We start from the raw sequence: 18,082 nt of genomic DNA, 5'->3' as shown, positions 1-18,082 counted from the left end.
ACTCAACTATCCAACAACAAATAAACCAAAATTTAACCCCTCTGATAGCAACCCACCCAAAAGCACCCTTATTTCTATGATACAAACCCCCTGTTTAAGAGTTATCAAACTTTAAACTTTCCATCAAAATATCATGTTAATTGGTGTTCCAAATACCAGCTTGTTAACGACAAAGCTAATTTACTAAATTCTTCATTATTTTCAAAATTAATTAAAACAAAGAGTAGTGTACTTCAAGACAAATATGGTAGCAAAAGGGTTAATGTGAGCCTTACACTTTTTCTGTGTATCTTCCTCCTCTTTGATTGAGATACCACAACAGGTTTCGGAGTTGATCTTTTGCTGTTCAACCCAGGTTTTGTCAGATGTGCTTCAAAATCTGAAGAAAGACCAAATTCAATGGCATAGAAATACATAGGGTGAAGAATGCATACATTCACATCAACAGATACATTACACAAACAGACCTGTTATTTTTATCTTTTACTTGATTCATTCATTCGACTGAAGGTTTTAATCGAACGACCTGACCACATTACTTATTCTATTAATCTCTTTTGCCAAACTACTAAGTTACAGGGATGTAAACAAACAAACACCAGTAATCAAACAGGCACCTTGGGCAAATGTCCCTGCTATAACCTTAGCCCAACCAAAGCCTTGTGAGTGGATTTGGTAAACAAAAATTGAAAGAAATTCATCATAAATATATATATATATATATATATATATATATATATATATATATATATATATATATACATATATATACATACATATGTATATGTACATATGTATATTTACCAACAAAAGAATTGTAAACGTGTGTGTGTGGGTGCAAGGTTATAAACAACTGAGGTTGTTTGTTTCCAGTCTTCTGTGAAAAATCATGTCTGGTTATGGGGAAATATTACCTTGCTTGGAAACAAGGTGAGAGCTGGCAACATGAAGGAACACCTGGCTGCAGAAAAATCTACCTCAGTAAAATTCCATCCGACCCATGCAAGCATTGAAAAGTAGACGTAAAAACGATAATGATATTGGTGGTGATGATTATGTTTAAACTGGGAAAAACTAACCACACCAAACTTACCCATTTGGGAATGTGACCCCCTACAAAGGTCATGGGCACTGTCCTTCCCTATTCTCTAGATTAACCAAAAAACATTTTAAAAGAAAATATCTGTAAAATATCAATAAGAAACCTTACCAAAAGAAATCTTACCATTTTCAAAGTCAGACTCGTTAGACTCATCTTCAATCACTCTACGTTTTTTCCCTGTAAATCTCTTATTTATTACCCCTCTATGTATTGTCACCTGAAAGAACAAAGGCAGCTACATGCAATATAAAACCAAAAAGGAATAATTTAATTGTAAGTAATTGTGACTGAGGGTGCAGGGTAGCACCTACATTGCTAGAAATAAGAGTTAAAGACCCTCAGAACCACAAAAAGAGCACATGTTTATGCACTGGCAGGGGGGGTAACCTCCCCACAGATAAATGATCTCACCGTCACTGGATGGTTTAGATAAATCCCATTGGCTAGACATGATATAAAACCAAAAGGAAAAATTCAATTGTCACTAATTGTGATGCACATAAAGTGAAACCGTCAATGGCACTTGTGCCAGATGGCATGTGTAAAGACATTCAAGCGAGATCGTTGCCAGTGCCGCCGAACTGGCTCCTGTGCAGGTGGCACGTAAAATACACCATTTTGACCGTGGCCATTGGCAGTACCGCCTGACTGGCCTTCGTGCGGGTGACACGTAAAAGCACCCACTACACTCTTGGAGTGGTTGGCATTAGGAAGGGCATCCAGCCGTAGAAACTCTGCCAGATCAGATTGGAGCCTAGTGCAGCCTTCTGGCTTGCCAGTCCTCAGTCAAATCGTCCAACCCATGCTAGCATGGAAAGCGGATGTTAAACGATGATGATGATGATGATATATATATATATATAATCAAGTGGAAAATGGAGAAACAAACACAGGAAGAAGCAGGTCCTCCATTCTCCACTTGATTATAATTATAAACTGCGGTTTAAACGACAGATTACCTGCCTCTGGATACCTTCTAACAAAGACGGTACCCACACAAGTAATCTCCAGGAGTGCCTTCGGATTTAATTATCCCCTGGTTGCTTAAACACTTCTAGCCTATCCAGACCCCAATTGTGCCCTTCGTAATGTCACTGATGAGAATACATATTTGTTAAGCTGGCATGTGAATTTTTTTCTTTTAATTTCTTCCTCTCTTCATTCTGAAGTTTATCCTTCAGTCTAGTAAAGTGGAAACTGTTTGTGGATTCGTGGTTTGTGGAGATTTCTCATTTGGACATTCACGGTTTTTCCTCATAGATCATCATCATCATCATCATCGTTTAACGTCCACCTTCCATGCTGGCATGGGTTGGACGGTTTGACAACAACAGCAACAACTCCAAAAATAACAACACAGACAACAACAGAGTTACCACCACCTCCAACATCATCGTCGTCGTTGTTGTCATTTGACGTCCGTTTCCCATGCTGGCATGGATTGGACGGTTTGACTGAGGACTGGTGAACCAGATGGCTGCACCAGACTCCAATCTGATCTGGCAAAGTTTCTACAGCTGGATGCCCTTCCTAATGCCAACCACCCCAAGAGTGAATCTTATTAGGCTAAGATAACACCCAGGTGCTGGCGTCCAGATTTTACTGACGATCCTAAGGTGATGAGTTATATTATTTCCAGTGGCATGTTTATCTCGCGTTCCTCCAGTTCACTCAACTGGCAACAATGAGCTGTACCTGTAATTCAAAGGGGTCCAGCCATGTCACATTGTAAGTCACGCTGAATTTCCCCAAGAACTACTTTCAGGGAACGTATGTCTGTAGAGTGCTCAGGTACTTGTACATTAGTTTCAAGGGCAGGCTGTTCCATTGGTCGGACCAATTAGAACACTCATGGCCATAACCAATGGAGAGCCAGGAGGATGTTGGGTGTGTGTGTGTGTGTGTGTGTGTGTGTGTGTGTATATGTATGTATTTGTCTGTGCGTATGTACTACTCCTGGACAAGAAAATAAGTTACTTACAGGTGAGTCTAAATCACTGGAAAGCAGCCCAGTTGCTGAAGAATTGGTACCATGGCGACCTGTACAAAAAGAGAAAGTATGACATTTGATAGAAATGTCTTGGTGTGTATACAGATGTTTCAACAGGGATGGTCATGGTGGTGATCAGAGAGAGAGAGAGGGAGTGAGGTTAGAGGAGGTGCATTAAAAATGATAGTGAACACACATACTGTCAAAACATACTCACACACATGTGCACACATACTGACTGACATACACAATTATAACAAACCCACATACACATATGGAGACATACATGAGAACATTAACAGACAACCAACATGCACACACAAGCCAGATACATACATACACACTCAAGTACACACACACTCCAATACAGACACACACTCAGACAGATATATATGAGGGTGAGTCAAAAAGTAATGCCATTTTGTTTAGGACAGGTATAATTACCAACACGGGAACATGTATCATACATCAAAATGAAGCTGGTCCTCTGTGGATCACATCCCTACTTCTCAACATAGTCATCGTTTCTCTCAATCGCAATGTTCCACCTTCGAATGAGAGCATGTATCCCTGCCCCGTAAAATTCTGTTGACTGTTCTTTGAGCCACTTCTTCACTACAGTTTCCACTTCCTCGTCACTCGAATAATGTTTGCCTCTCAAACCCTCTTTCATGGGGCCCGAAGAGATGATAGTCCAGTGACGAAGACGTGAAAACTGTAGTGAAGAAGTGGCTCAAAGAACAGTCAACAGAATCCACTCACAAGGCTTTGGTCAGCCCAAAGCTATAGTAGAAGACACTTGCCCAAGGTGCCATGCAGTGGGACCGAACCTGAAACCATGTGGTTTGGAAGCAAGCTTCTTACCACACAGCCACAACTGTGTCTATATATATATATATATCATTGTTTCAGTCATTGGACAGTGGCCAGAGAGCCAACCAACTGACCAGTCAGCCAATCAGGTCACACAGAATATGTCTAAATAGCCTCTTACCTTTCACCTCTGACCTTGGTGTGGAGCCATCGGAGGACGGAGAGAAAATAACAGCTCTCTTCTTAGGCTTGATGATAACATCATCATCATCGTCATCATCATCATCAAGAACAATCACATCATTGTCATCATGAACAACATCATCATCATTGTTTGCAGTAGTAGTAGTAGTAGTAGTAGTAGTAGTGTTGGTGGTGGGACAGCTTTTCACAGAACCTGAAAACAGATAATCATCATCACCAGCAACAACATTATTATTATTATTATTATTATTATTATTATTATTATTATTATTAATTTTACTATTATTATTATTATTATTATTATTATTATTATTATTATTATTATTAAAGCTGCAAGCTGGCAGAATGGTTAGCATGCCAAGCAAAATACTTAGCGGCATTTCATCCATGTTTACGTTCTGAGTTCAAATGTCGCTGTGGTCAATAAAATAAGTACCAGTTGAACACTGGGGTCAATGTAATCGAGTTACCCTGCCCCCTGCCCCCGAAATTGCTGGCCTTGTGCCAAAAATTGAAACCATTATTTTTTTTTTTTTTCTTAATCTACATGTTTGATGCAATCACAAACCAGGACACACCCAGAGCCCTAGAGAGCATTCTTTATAGCAGAAGACATTTGTCCAAGGTGCCACACAGTGGGACTGAAGCTGAGGCTACATGGTAGGAAAGCAAACTTGTTAAACACACAGCCAAGCCAGCACCTATCATGTAAAAGAAAACCAAATTTAAGTGAAAAAGGAAGGAAATAAAACTCACCTTGTAAGGAACTGGAATAAGAATTGAGCTGTTGAAGAGGTTTTGGCGTCACCTTTCCAGAGGGCCCTGGGGTCACCTTTCCATAGAGCTCTGGGGTCACCTTTCCATAGAGCTCTGGGGTCACCTTTCCATAGAGCTCTGGGGTCACCTTTCCATTGAGCTCTGAGGTCACCTTTCCATAGAGCTCTGGGGTCACCTTTCCACATGACTGTGGGGTCACATTTCCATTTAATCCACGTGACATACTGATCCTACTAGTGGTGCATTGAAATGGTGACTCTGCAACAATTAATGAGCGTAGCTTCAGATCTTCAGAGTTCTTTCCTTCTTTTCCTTCACTAACCATCGCCTCAACAGTTTGTGCCGAGTTAGTGGAATAATTTAGGAATGGAATGGTCTTACTACCACTTGTACTTTGACTCCTCTCTTCAGTCTGTGATTTGCTGTTGTTTGCAGTGTTGATGTTGATGTCAAATATTGTCTTTGATTGGTTTCCCTGTGGAGAACACGACCCATTTACCGTTAGTGGACTGCCATCATCAAAGTCAAATTCAAGACTGAATTCAGGGACATCATTGTCTTCGAGGACCAAATCACTCTGTTGACCAGCGCCGTCTGTTGACTTAAACAAGTTGTCGTCCTCACTGTCAAATTCAAGGTCAAAGTTGAGAGAGTCTTCAGGAATTTTTTTGTTTGTCGAAGAATCTTTGATAGTCATACTAGAATTAATAAGTGAAGAGAGCTTACATCCCAGAGTGGAGTTTATTCCTCCATCTCCAGGAACCCTTTTTGAGGGGTCAGTTTCTTTACCAGAAAATGGTGCTTCTCTTGTACATTTATTCTGGTCATCACTTAGGAAGCTGCTTGGTGTTCTTGGCTTGTTGTTGTTGTTGTTGTTGTTGTTATCATTCTTTCCCTTACTGAGGTCATCAGCATCATCATCAAAATCAGAGAACATATCTGCACTCAGATCGAAATAAATTCCATCATCGACCAATTCCGCACCGTTGTCTTCGCATAATTCCAAGGAACTCTTGGAGGTTGGCGGTTTTGAAACACTCAAAGCTGGATTAAGCTTCTTATCATTGGCGGGAACTTTATTGCCAGCATTTACCTGCTCGTTGATTGGTTCCTGATGTCTGAACACCCAATTCGGCTTCACACTTGTGTTGCTTGTGTTGGCAGAAATAGTTGTGATACTTGTGTTGGATGGTCCATTTGTGTTGCTTGTCTTGCATGGTCCATTTGCGTTGCTTGTACTGTTTTTTTCACTTGGTCTAGTTGTGACGCTTGTGTCGAACGGCATAGTTGTGTTGCTTGTGTTGAATGGTCCATTTGCGTTGCTTGTGCTGTTTTCGTCACTTGGTCTAGTTGTGATGTTTGTGTTGAATGGCATAGTTGTGTTGCTTGTGCTGTTTTTGTCACTTGGTCTAGTTGTGATGCTTGTGTTGGATGGTCTAGTTGTGATGTTTGTGTTGAATGGCATAGTTGTGTTGCTTGTGCTGTTTGTATCAGATGGACTATTTGTGATGCTTGTGTCGACAGGTCCAGTTATCACTGTTGTGATGCCTGTGTTGTTTGCATCTACTGGACTCGTTGTGCTGCTCCTGTTGAATGACGTGGTCGTATTGCTTGGACTAATTTTGCTGATTACATCGGAGGGTCCACTTGTGTCCACACGATTAGTTCTGTTGCTGGTGTTGGACAGTCGACTTGTGTTTCTTGAGTTGTTTGTTCTGATTTTTGTGTTGGTTGCATTGGTCAGCTGTGGTGAAAAGAGTTTGACCACTCCATCAGAATCATCAAAATCGTCATCTATAAAAAGACTTGAGTCCGAGAAAAAGTCTTTGTCATAAAAGTTTAAAGTACCCAAGTGACATTTTGCTGTCGACTTTGAGGTGTTCTCTGATATTTTAAGCTTGTCTGATTTTACTGTTTTCTCAGCCATTTCCTCAGATATATTTGGTGCAAAAACAGAAATATTTTCAATTCTCTCAGACTCAGTCATAACATCTTCATCAACATCATCACCTTCCAGTTTTCGTTTACGACTAACATTTTTAGAAATTGCCAATGGTTCCTTAAGTGGAGTTTCTGCCGCCGTTTCTGATACCTTTAAAGACTTTACTGTCACACCACCTTGCAGTAGCCCTTCAAATTCATTATCCCATTTCTTTGTAAGGTGTCCTAAGTCCAAATCTGGTGATTGTGAAGACAGGACGTTTCGAAAATCGTCGATTAATTTAGTAATAGCCTCAAAGACAGGAGCCACCGGTACCATACTGCCATGTAAAGAATTCTCAGCCTTGCTCATCTGCAATAATGAAGCTTGCACATTCGATGGAATGATGGGGGATAATGGCATGTCTGGCAGAGAATGGTTGGCATGACCTAATACTTCCTTAGAAACCTCAGAATTTGCTTCCTCGATCAATAACAAATCTGAGACAGATTCAGAACAATACTCAGGATTATTCTTATTCAATAAATAATCAATTCCAAAACGAAGGCTGCTACTAACAGCTTCATCATTTGATATTTCATCACCAGAAAATGATTCTTTCTTCTTATTATTATTATTCTTCTTTGACCCCGTTGCTGTCTTCTCAATCTGATTTTTACTCTTACCAACAACTTTTTTACCTTTCTTCTTCGTTTTCTCCATTGTCTTGGAGTCCTTCTCTGAAGTCTTTTTTGTTTTCTTGCCAAACAAATTCTCTTTGCGTTTGAAGTTTGTGACATTCAGATCTAGAAGCTTGCAGTTACCATCATCATCATCACTGCTACTACTACTAAGTAAAGAGTACATTCGGTCCCTCCCAGGCTCGTTAACCAAGTGGACCCGGCTTGCACCACTTGTCGTTGGCTTGAATGAGAACAAGGTTTTGGAATTAAATATTTTATAGGCCTGAATAGAAAGAATTGGTATTTTCATATAAATAACACACAAACACACACATCTATGTATGAATGAAAAACAGGTACAGGTGAATAAAAAGCACTCAGTCCACTCTCTTGAGTGGTTGGTGTTAGGAAGAGCATCCAGCTGTAAAAATCCTGCCAAAACAGTTACAGAAGTCTGGTGCAGGCTTCTGCCTGGCCCACTGGCCGGCTCTTGTCAAACTGTCCTACCCATGCCAGCATGAAAGGTGGATGTTAAACAATAATGATGATATATATATATATATATATATATATATATATATATATATATATATATATATATATATATACGAGATAAAACAAAATTTTAGGTTCACACAAAAGACAGGATCCAATGTCAGTAACAGCCAAAAATTTACTTCAGCCAGTCCACTTTGAAGAAGACCAAAAGGACAGACCCTGATGAAACTGCATCAACAATATTGCAAGGTTGCACACACACACACACACACAGGTGTGTGTGTGTGCGTATGTGTGTATGACCCAGTAGTGTGATTGCTTTTGTACATTATTTACATTTGAGGGATATTTGTCCTCATCATCTTGTTTGTTGTTAACACAACATTTTGGCTGATATAGCCTCCAGCCTTCTTCAGGTATCTTGGGGAAATTTCGAACCTGGGTTCTCATTCCTAAGGTATTTTTCGATGTTATTATTATTTAGGTCACTGCCTGGAATTGAACTTGGAATCTTGGGGTTAGTAGCCCGCGCTCTTAACCACTATGCCATATGCCCGTGGACATACATGTCAAATGTAAATAATGTAAATAATGTACATAATTCCTCATCTCTTAAATATAGAACTGTAATTGCTTTTGTGATGTTCTGACAACAGACTAACCTGAAGGTAAGCGTCCACAGTAGGTACAATGGGCGATGTAAATAACGATATATCTTGGTTGTCATTCTTGGAGCTTGTTGTCTTCTGCTTCTCTGCAATAAACAAGAATAGCAACACTTACTAATTACAAACTACTACTACAACTAATACCATTACTATTACTACTACTATGGTTATTATTACAACTACTACAAATACTACTACTGCTATTGATGATGATGTTGCCCACCTGATGATGAACCATGCTTCATGCAGACCACTTCTTGAAAAAGATTGCCCAAGCCTGGTACAGACTAAATGATTGCATGGAGGCTGAGAGATAGTTTTTTTCCCTTTATTTAACGGTCATTCTAATAGCTCTTTTGTCTTAATAACGGTCAATTACATAATAATTTCCCTTTGTTTAAAGGTCATTTTCATGGCATATTTTGATTGCCTCGTTAACTGAAGAGATGCCGATGCAGGTTTCCGCCCCAACATCCAGAACTTGGAGTTTTACTATGACAACCAAATAATTGTCACATATTATATTACAGATATATATATATATATATATATATATATATATATATATATATATATATTAGAAGATTTAGAGGTGATGTACAGGAATTATATATTAGAAAAAATAATAAGGTACTCAGATTTAATCAGGAGAATCTACAAGAATAGATGCAAGCACTAATTTATAAAAACATGTGACATATTAATAAAAATCTGTAAATCTACAACCATCCAGATATCTGAGAACCTTATTATTTTTTCTAAGCACCCACTACACTCTCTGAGTGGTTGGCGTTAGGAAGGGCATCCAGCTGTAGAAACTCTGCCAAATCAGATTGGAGCCTGGTGTTGCCATCCAGTTTCACCAGTCCTCAGTCAAATCGTCCAACCCATGCTAGCATGGAAAGCGGACGTTAAACGATGATGATGATGATATATATATATATATATATATATGTGATGGGCTTCTTTCAGTTTCCTTCTACTAAATCTACTCATAAGGCTTTGGTCGGCCCAAGGCTATTGCCCAAGGTGCCACGCAGTGGGACTGAACCCAGAACCATGTGGTTAGTAAGCAAGCTACTTACCACAGAGCCACTCCTGCACCTACATATAATCAAAAATACTCACTCAGGGATTTCTTCACTTTCTTCTCCTTTGGACAGTGTATATTCTGGAATGATTCTTTGACAACAATATTGGTTTTGAGACAGCGAGGTACCAAACCTTCTGGAAAGATGGTCGGTTGGTGATTGTAAAAGACCAGTTGCCCATATTTGTTGCTGAGAGACTTGTTGAGACTGTTCCATTGATAGCGAGCTTGCTTGTACATCTGGTGAGATAAAAATGATAACACATGATGGCAATATATCTGTTATATCACACACACACACACACACACACACACATACATATAATGCATACAAACATACACAAACACATACGTGAAGATGGTGAATGAAATTGGTAGACAGAAACTGAAAAAAACCTGCCACATCATCATCATCATTTAACATCCGTTGTCCATGCTGGCATGGGTTGGACGGTTTCACCAGGGCTGGTAAGCTGAGGGGCTGCATCAGACTCCAGTCTGATTTGGCATGGTTTCTACAGCTGGATGCCCTTCCTAATGCCAAGAGTGTAATGGTTGCTTTTACGTGCCACTGGCACAGGTGCCATTTGCATGACACCAGTATCTGCCATGACTATCATTTTACTTGGCTTGAAGGATCTTCTTCTCAAGCACAGGATATTGCTAAAGGTCTCGGTCATTTGTCATTGCTTCCATGAGGTCCAGTGCGCAAAATGTGCTTTTTACATGACACCAGCACAGGTGCTTGTTACCCGGCACGAGTGCTAACTACCCAGCATGGGTGCTACTTATATATGTAGATATATATTTGCCTTTAGAAGTTGAAATACATCGCAAACATATTTTAACTAAACTAAAGTTTACTTATAATGGAACAGCGTCCCATCCAGGTGGGGAACCTATACATCAATAAAACTGGGAAACCGGCCCTTATGGGCCAGGCATGGCTCAAGAAGGAACAAACAACAACAAAGTTTGCTTATGGCCCAATCACTGCTTGGTTCTGATTCTGCTGAAATTCTCCTGACCTGGCAGTCTTGTCTTTTCAGGCGCCAGTGCAACATAATATGCACTCATGCCAGTGCTGCATGCATGCATCTATACCAGTGGTGCATAAAAAAGCACCCACCCAGTACACTCTGTAAAGTGGTTGACATTAGGAAGGACATCCAGCCATGGACTGGCCAGCTCTAGTCAAACCATCCAACCCATGCCAGCATGGAAAACAGACATTGAACAACGATGATATGCAGAGAAGGCTAGTTTCTGTAAAGGGTAAATAGAGAATACCCTTATATAACAAGGGTACATACCCTTATATATAAAAGGTAGAAATATAAGAAAGATGAAGGTACTCACTTGCTCTTCTTTGCCTTTCGTGATCAGCATTATGATTTTTCCATCTCGTTTCCGTCCTGTTCTCCCCATTCTTTGGACAAAACGAACGGGGCTTTTGCATGTGTCGAAGCATATTATAAGGTCCACGTCTCCAATGTCCAGACCTTCTTCTCCGACACATGTCGCAATTAAGGTGTTATAACCCCCCTCTCGAAACTCTTTCATCACCTGAAGTGTAAAATCATCGGTGACAAGACGGAAAATTTAAATTTCAAAAGCAACAACAACATATCGTTAACAGAAATTTAATACAGTGGAATGAATTGTTTTGCTGTGATGAAGAACAGAAATGTATTGCTTCGTTAAGGAACCCTTTATTGAGAAATTATTTTTGCAAGTGGTGCTGGATAAACAATGGATAATTAAATTATAGCAGTTATTATAGTCTACTCTGCATTGTTGTGCCATTCAAGACATGTTATATTTTAAAATATCATATTTGTATAACAGAATGTTAGCATCTTGAAAGAAAAGTTGGGCATAAGAGGCTTCGGATGTGATGCGCAAGGGAGAAGACTGTGCTGGTCTGGCCATACGATGCGTATGGATGAGGACAGCTGCATAAAGAAGTGCCGATCACTAACTGCGGAGAGAATGTGTGGAAGAGGTAGACCCAGGACGAGGTGGTGAAGCATGATCTTCGAATGCTGGGACACACGGAGGCAATGACAAATGACCATGACCTTTAGTGATTTGCTGTGCGCTTGAGAAGACTCGTGAAGCCAGATGAAATCGTAGTTGTGGCCGGTGCTGGTGACATGTAAAAGCACCCATGCAGGTAACACATAAAAAGCACCCACTACGCTCTATGGAGTGGTTGGTATCAGGAAGGGCATCCAGCTGTAGAAACCATCCCAAATCAAACTGGAACCTGGTGCAGCTCTCTGGCTTACCAGTTCCATTCAAACTGTCTGACCCATGTCAGCATGGAAAGCAGAAACTAAATTATGACGATGATGGTTCTTATAATTAAATATTGTATTTAAAAAAAATTGTTAAAATATTTTGTTAATTGTAGAAGTATAGCAAATTTATTACAGATATCAAAATGTTATATAGACTCCTAAAGGACCATATGGAGACCCAAGGGCCGTATGGGTGCCCAAGAGCAGTCATATGGACCCCGGTTGAGAACCACTGGTTTAAAGGATTATCTTACCTTAATTTGTTCCTTTTGCGTGAATCCCTTTGTGTTCTTACCGACAGACTGACCAATGAAACTCATTGCTTTAATTAAGGGTCGTTCTCGTTTCAACATTTCAGCAATGTCAGTGACGCTGTTTCGGTACTGAGAGAAAATCATAACACGGGTCTCCAGGTTACCATTCTCTGAAGAAGAGGCAACGAGTGAGAGAGAGAGAGAGAGAGAGAGAGAGAGAGAGAGAGAGAGAGAGAAAGAGAGAAAGAGAGAAAGAGAGAGAGAGAAAGAGAGAGAGAGAGAGAGAGTGGCTGTGAGTGAGAGTTAGTGGGAGTATGAGTGAGGAGTAGGGGATAGAAGAGTGAGAGTTAGAGAGAGAGTGGCTGTGAGTGAGAGTTAGTGGGAGTATGAGTGAGGAGTAGGGGATAGGAGAGTGAGAGTTAGAGAGAGAGTGGCTGTGAGTGAGGGTTAGTGGGAGTATGAGTGAGGAGTAGGGGATAGGAGAGTGAGAGTGGCTGTGAGTGAGAGTTAGTGGGAGTATGAGTGAGGAGTAAGGGATAGAAGAGTGAGAGTTTGAGAGTGGCTGTGAGTGAGAGTTAGTGGGAGTATGAGTGAGGAGTAGGGGATAGAAGAGTGAGAGTTTGAGAGGGAGAGAGTGGCTGTGAGTGAGAGTTAGTGGGAGTATGAGTGAGGAGTAAGAGATAGAAGAATGAGAGTTTGAGAGAGAGAGTGGCTGTGAGTGAGAGTTAGTGGGAGTATGAGTGAGGAGTAGGGGATAGAAGAGTGAGAGTTTGAGAGAGAGAGAGTGGCTGTGAGTGAGAGTTAGTGGGAGTATGAGTGAGGAGTAGGGGATAGAAGAGTGAGAGATTGAGAGCGTGAGAGTTTGAGAGAGAGAGAGTGGCTGTGAGTGAGGAGTAGGGGATAGAAGAGTGAGAGTTTGAGAGTTGATAGATAGGAAAGAGTGAGAATTAGAGGAGAGAGTGAAAGGTAAAGGGAGAGAGGAAAGAGTGGCAGTGAGAGGGAGAGAGTGAGTGAGAGTTAGTAGATAGGAAAGAATGTGTTAGAGAGGGGTACCATGAGAGTTAGCAAGAGGGGGAGACAAGAGAGAGAGAGAGTAAGAATTGGAGAGAGTGGCAGAGAAAGTGAAACGGTGTAGAGAGAGAGAGAGAGTGGAAGTGAAAGCAAGAGTGGCAGTGAGAAATAGAGAGTAGAAGTGAGAGAGAGAGAGAGGAAGTCAGAGACAGAGTGAAAGTGGGAGAGTGGAAGTGGGAGAGGGTGGAAGTGGGAGAGGGAGGAAGTGGGAGAGGGAGGAAGTGGGAGAGTGGAAGTGGGAGGCGGTGGAAGTGGGAGAGGGTGGAAGTGGGAAAGGGTGGAAGTGAGAGTGGAAGTGAGAGTGGAAGAGAGAGAGAGAGAGAGAGAGAAGTGAGAAAGAGAGAGTAAAAGTGAGAGAAAGAGAGAGAGAGAGTGGAAGTGAGAAACAGTGAAAGTGGGAGAGAGAGTGGAAGTGGGAGAGAGAGAGTGGAAGTGAGAGGGAGAGAGAGAGACACATGTACACACACACACACACTGTAAAAGATAATGTGAAAAGAAATTTTAAATTCTAATCATTTTTTTTGTACCTTTTTGGAAATTCTTGAAATGACTGACCACAATTTCCAACAACTTTTCTAGTTTGGGATGACCAAGGACATAGGGAACAGTCTTCTCCTGCGTCGACATTTGGGTAAAAGAGATGTTCCTGCGGCGGAGAAAGAAGAAACAGTCAACAAACATAGTCACTCGTTTAGAACAAGTCTTCAGACTAATCAACATCTGGGAATGTGTGGAGGGAGGAGGAAGGAACGGAGAATCTGGTCCGAATGGAGGCACCAGAGGGGAACTTCGGTAAAGGCAGAGATGGATAAAGTCGTAGCCACAACCAGGGCAGCAGTAGCAGCAGCCACTGCCACCATCATTGTCGTCATCATCATCATTGTTGTCGTCATCGTCTTAATGTCTACTTTTCAAAGCCCTTCCAGTCGCTAATTATCACCTGTTTCCAAGCAAGGTAACATTTGCCCAAAGCTGAAACAGCTTTTCGTGGGAGACAGAAAAAATGAGCCCCACTTGTGTAATAATGATGCTTACAATAATCACATAACATCAAAAGCATACACACACACACACACACATACATCTTTTTTCTTTTCTTCTATCTTTCAATTGTTTCAGACTTTAGACTGCGGCCATACTGCGGCCTTGATTCATCTATGTAGACATAGGTGTGGCTGTGTGGTACGAAGCCTGCGTACCAACCACATGGCTCCAGGTTCAGTCCCACTGTGTGGTTGTTGCCAGTGCCACTGGACTGGCTCCCATGCAGGTAGCACGTAAAAACACCTTTTGAGCGTGGTTGTTGCCAATACCGTGTAACTGGCCCTCATGCCGATGGTAAGTAAAAGCACCCACTACACTCTCGGAGTGGTTGGCATTAGGAAGGGCATCCAGCTGTAGAAACTCTGCCAGATCAGACTGGAGCCTGGTGCAGCCATCTGGCTCACCAGTCCTCAGTCAAACCGTCCAACCCATGCCAGCTTGGAAAGGGGACGTTAAACAACGATGGTGACATATATATATATATATATATATATATACATCATCGCCTGCAACTACCTACATACATACACACATACATGCATACGTATATCATCCTCATCATCATCATCATTTAACGTCCGCTTTCCATGCTGGCATGGGTCGGACAGTTTGACTGAGGACTGGTGAGCCAGATGGCTACACCAGGCTCCAATCTGAATCTGGCAAAGTTTCTACAGCTGGATGCCCTACGATACATACACACACACACTCACATTATATACAACAAACAATTTTCTGTTTCTGAGTACTAAATCCACACACAAGGCTTTCGTTGGCTCTGGGGGCTATAGCAGAAGACACAGGCCCAAGGTGCTGTGCAGTGGGACTGAACCCAAGGCTGCATGGTTGGGAAGCATATGTGTATGTGTAGGACATGTGTGTGCTTGGGCTTGAGTGCATGATGTATGTGCATGCATATGTGTGTATGCGTATAGCGAAAATAAAAACCATGAAAGCACGACATGTATAAAGAAGAACTATAAAAAAAGGAAATCTCACTGTCCTCCATATTCTTTCTGAAGTTGTTCATAAATCTCAATAAATGCTGGATTCTTGAAAAGTTCCTGTCGTGACCGGCCACTGCTGTTGTCCATCATATTGGTTATATATTGGTAGAACGAACGTAGACCGTGGAGCTGTAGCAACTCGTGGCCATGGCAGAGACTTATTAACAGACCAAAGTCTCCCTCGATACTCCCCATTATGCTGGGCTGCAAACAGAAGAGACGACAACACACCATAAAATGCCTTGCAGTTTTCAGTTACATGCTTAACAAGAATGAGAGCAGAAGCAGTTAACTCCCACTTCCTCTCTCTCTAGGTAACTCTTTCTGCCTTCATTCTTGCTAACTTTCGCTCTTTTTCTCTCTCTTTCTCTCTCTCTCTCTATCTCTTTCCCTCTCTCTGGTTGGGTAACCATGGGCCTCCTCTACAGCAAGACATCTGCTTCTGCCTCTCTGTCACAATCTAACCTTTCATCATCTGACACAAGATCACCTCCACTGGTAGAACTTATTGTTATTACGATTAGAAGAATGGATAACAGAATTGGTAAAATATCAAACAAAATCAGTTTGCAGTGTCCTAGTTATGTCCCTTTAGTTTTGTTTTGAGTTAACATTCGAACATGTACAAATATATATATATACATTAATACTTATACAAATTATTGTACAGAATCCACTTTTTATTGCAAGTTACAATACGGTCGAGAAATGAATTGGTCTGGTTACAGAGAAGGAGCGATGAGCAAATTCCATATCTGTGCATTTTCTGATTTTCATTCAAATTGTGTGGTACCCATTTGTCGAGCATTTTTTTATTTTCTGATCGCATGCAAATGGCTGCAAGCGGTTTTCTAACCAACTTGAAGTTCTTTTGCCAGCTCTCGAGTGGTTTTACATGGATCTTTCTCAATGACAGTCTTTAATTGACCGTCATCGATGAAAGGTGGGCGTCCACTGCGCTCACGATCTTCAAGGCCCAGGTCTCCACTGCAAAATAGTTTAAACCATTTTCGAGCTGACCACTCACTGGTCATTTCCTTACCAAACGTTTAGTTGGTATTGTGAGCAGTTTCAGCTGCTTTACATCCTTTTTTGAAGTTGAATAGCAAAATTGTCCAAATACCGCGCTTTGACAGTTCCATTTCAGATGATTATAACAACGGTGAAAAAAATATCAATGTTCATTTATTGATACATGTGGGCAAGTCTTTGTCTGTATTATCAGACAACTGCAAAAAGATGCTTAAAAAAAATTCAAAACTCAGCCAAAAACCAGTACAAATTCTTCATGGTTCAAAACGTTGCTTACTTTTTATTCAACCTGATATAAACGTTCAGAGATACATTTATATTTATATAGACAGACTAACAGACAGACATGTATGTCTAAAATAAGGTCCATACGTATAAAGAATAGAAGGCTTACCGAGAGGTTTTGAGGAGGTTTCTGTCTAAAAGCATCACGAGCCTTGAGTACGGTAAACTTGGACACAGTTTGAGCAGTGACTCTGTAGAGCAACTTTCGACATGTCAACCGGTGCACCACTGATTCCAGTATCTGGGAAGAGAACAAACGTTAATAGATATTCCATCCTCTGACAAGAGTTCGTGGTGAGCCAGATAAGCTGGCTCAATACCCCATAGTTGCACAGTAGTGCTATGGCAACCAGCCAATCAGAGCTAAGGCACAGTAATATCAGCAAAATGATTAAGCCTTCTGATACACAATCGGCATAGGAGTGGCAGTGTGGTAAGTAGCTTGCTTACGAACCACATGGTTCTGAGTTCAGTCCCACTGAATGGCACCTTAGGCAAGTGTCTTCTACTATAGCCTCGGGCCGAACAAAGCCTTGTGAATGGATTTGGTAGACGGAAACTGAAAGAAGCCCATCATACATGTATATGCATATATATATATATATATAGAGAGAGGGTCATAGCCCAACTAATTAGGGAGCGAATCAATTTAGATGAGATGCAGTTTGGGTTCGTGCCAGGTAAAAGCACTACTGATGCCTTATTTCTAGTGAGACAGTTGCAAGAGAAATACCTAGCCAAGGATAAACCTCTGTACCTGGCTTTCGTTGACATGGAGAAAGCCTTTGACAGGGTCCCCCGATCCCTTATCTGGTGGTCAATGAGGAAACTTGGGATAGAAGAATGGCTAGTGAGAGCTGTGCGAGCCATGTACAGAGATGCGGCCAGTAAGGTGAGGGTTGGAAATGAGTACAGCAATGAATTCCGGGTAGAGGTAGGGGTCCACCAAGGTTCCGTCCTCAGCCCCCTATTATTTACCATAGTCCTCCAGGCAATCACAGAGGAGTTCAAGACAGGTTGCCCCTGGGAGCTCCTCTATGCTGATGACCTTGCCCTAATTGCGGAGTCACTATCAGAACTAGAGGAGAAGTTTCAGGTGTGGAAGCAAGGTCTAGAACTGAAGGGCCTTAGAGTCAACCTAGCTAAAACCAAAATCCTAATAAGTAGGAAGGTAGATAAAACACAAACCCCTTCAGGTAGATGGCCCTGCTCAGTATGTAGAAAAGGAGTAGGTAGTAACTCTATAAGATGTACCCGGTGCAAGCTATGGACACATAAGAGGTGCAGCAACATCAAAGGCAGGTTAACTAGCAAGTTAGTTTTTGTTTGTGGCAGATGTT

General features: G+C 41.3%; 1 protein-coding gene across 2 annotated transcripts in view; it reads right to left on the bottom strand.

Annotated features, from left to right (window-relative positions):
* LOC106882293 (uncharacterized) overlaps positions 1-18,082 on the bottom strand; it is a 44,189-nt gene that overhangs the window by 13,440 nt on the left and 12,667 nt on the right. For both annotated transcript variants that reach the window (XR_016238255.1, XM_089341235.1), the window contains exons 5-16: positions 16,852-16,983; positions 15,418-15,629; positions 13,902-14,020; positions 12,304-12,473; positions 11,106-11,312; positions 9,785-9,986; positions 8,651-8,742; positions 4,866-7,731; positions 4,087-4,302; positions 3,084-3,142; positions 1,226-1,319; positions 276-379 (exon numbers count right to left, since the gene is read on the bottom strand). Coding sequence is in view for 1 of the 2 variants with exons in the window: in XM_089341235.1 (XP_089197361.1) it covers positions 276-379; positions 1,226-1,319; positions 3,084-3,142; positions 4,087-4,302; positions 4,866-7,731; positions 8,651-8,742; positions 9,785-9,986; positions 11,106-11,312; positions 12,304-12,473; positions 13,902-14,020; positions 15,418-15,629; positions 16,852-16,983 (4,473 nt within the window). In the remaining variant the exon portion in view is untranslated. The remainder of the gene's footprint in view (positions 1-275; positions 380-1,225; positions 1,320-3,083; positions 3,143-4,086; positions 4,303-4,865; positions 7,732-8,650; positions 8,743-9,784; positions 9,987-11,105; positions 11,313-12,303; positions 12,474-13,901; positions 14,021-15,417; positions 15,630-16,851; positions 16,984-18,082) is intronic.

Source organism: Octopus bimaculoides, chromosome 24, assembly GCF_046866305.1.
Source record: "Octopus bimaculoides isolate indiv1 chromosome 24, ASM4686630v1, whole genome shotgun sequence".
Classification (NCBI taxonomy): Eukaryota; Metazoa; Mollusca; class Cephalopoda; order Octopoda; family Octopodidae; genus Octopus; species Octopus bimaculoides.
The sequence above is the reverse complement of the archived record's forward strand: the minus strand, read 5'-3'. Positions and strand labels throughout refer to the sequence as shown.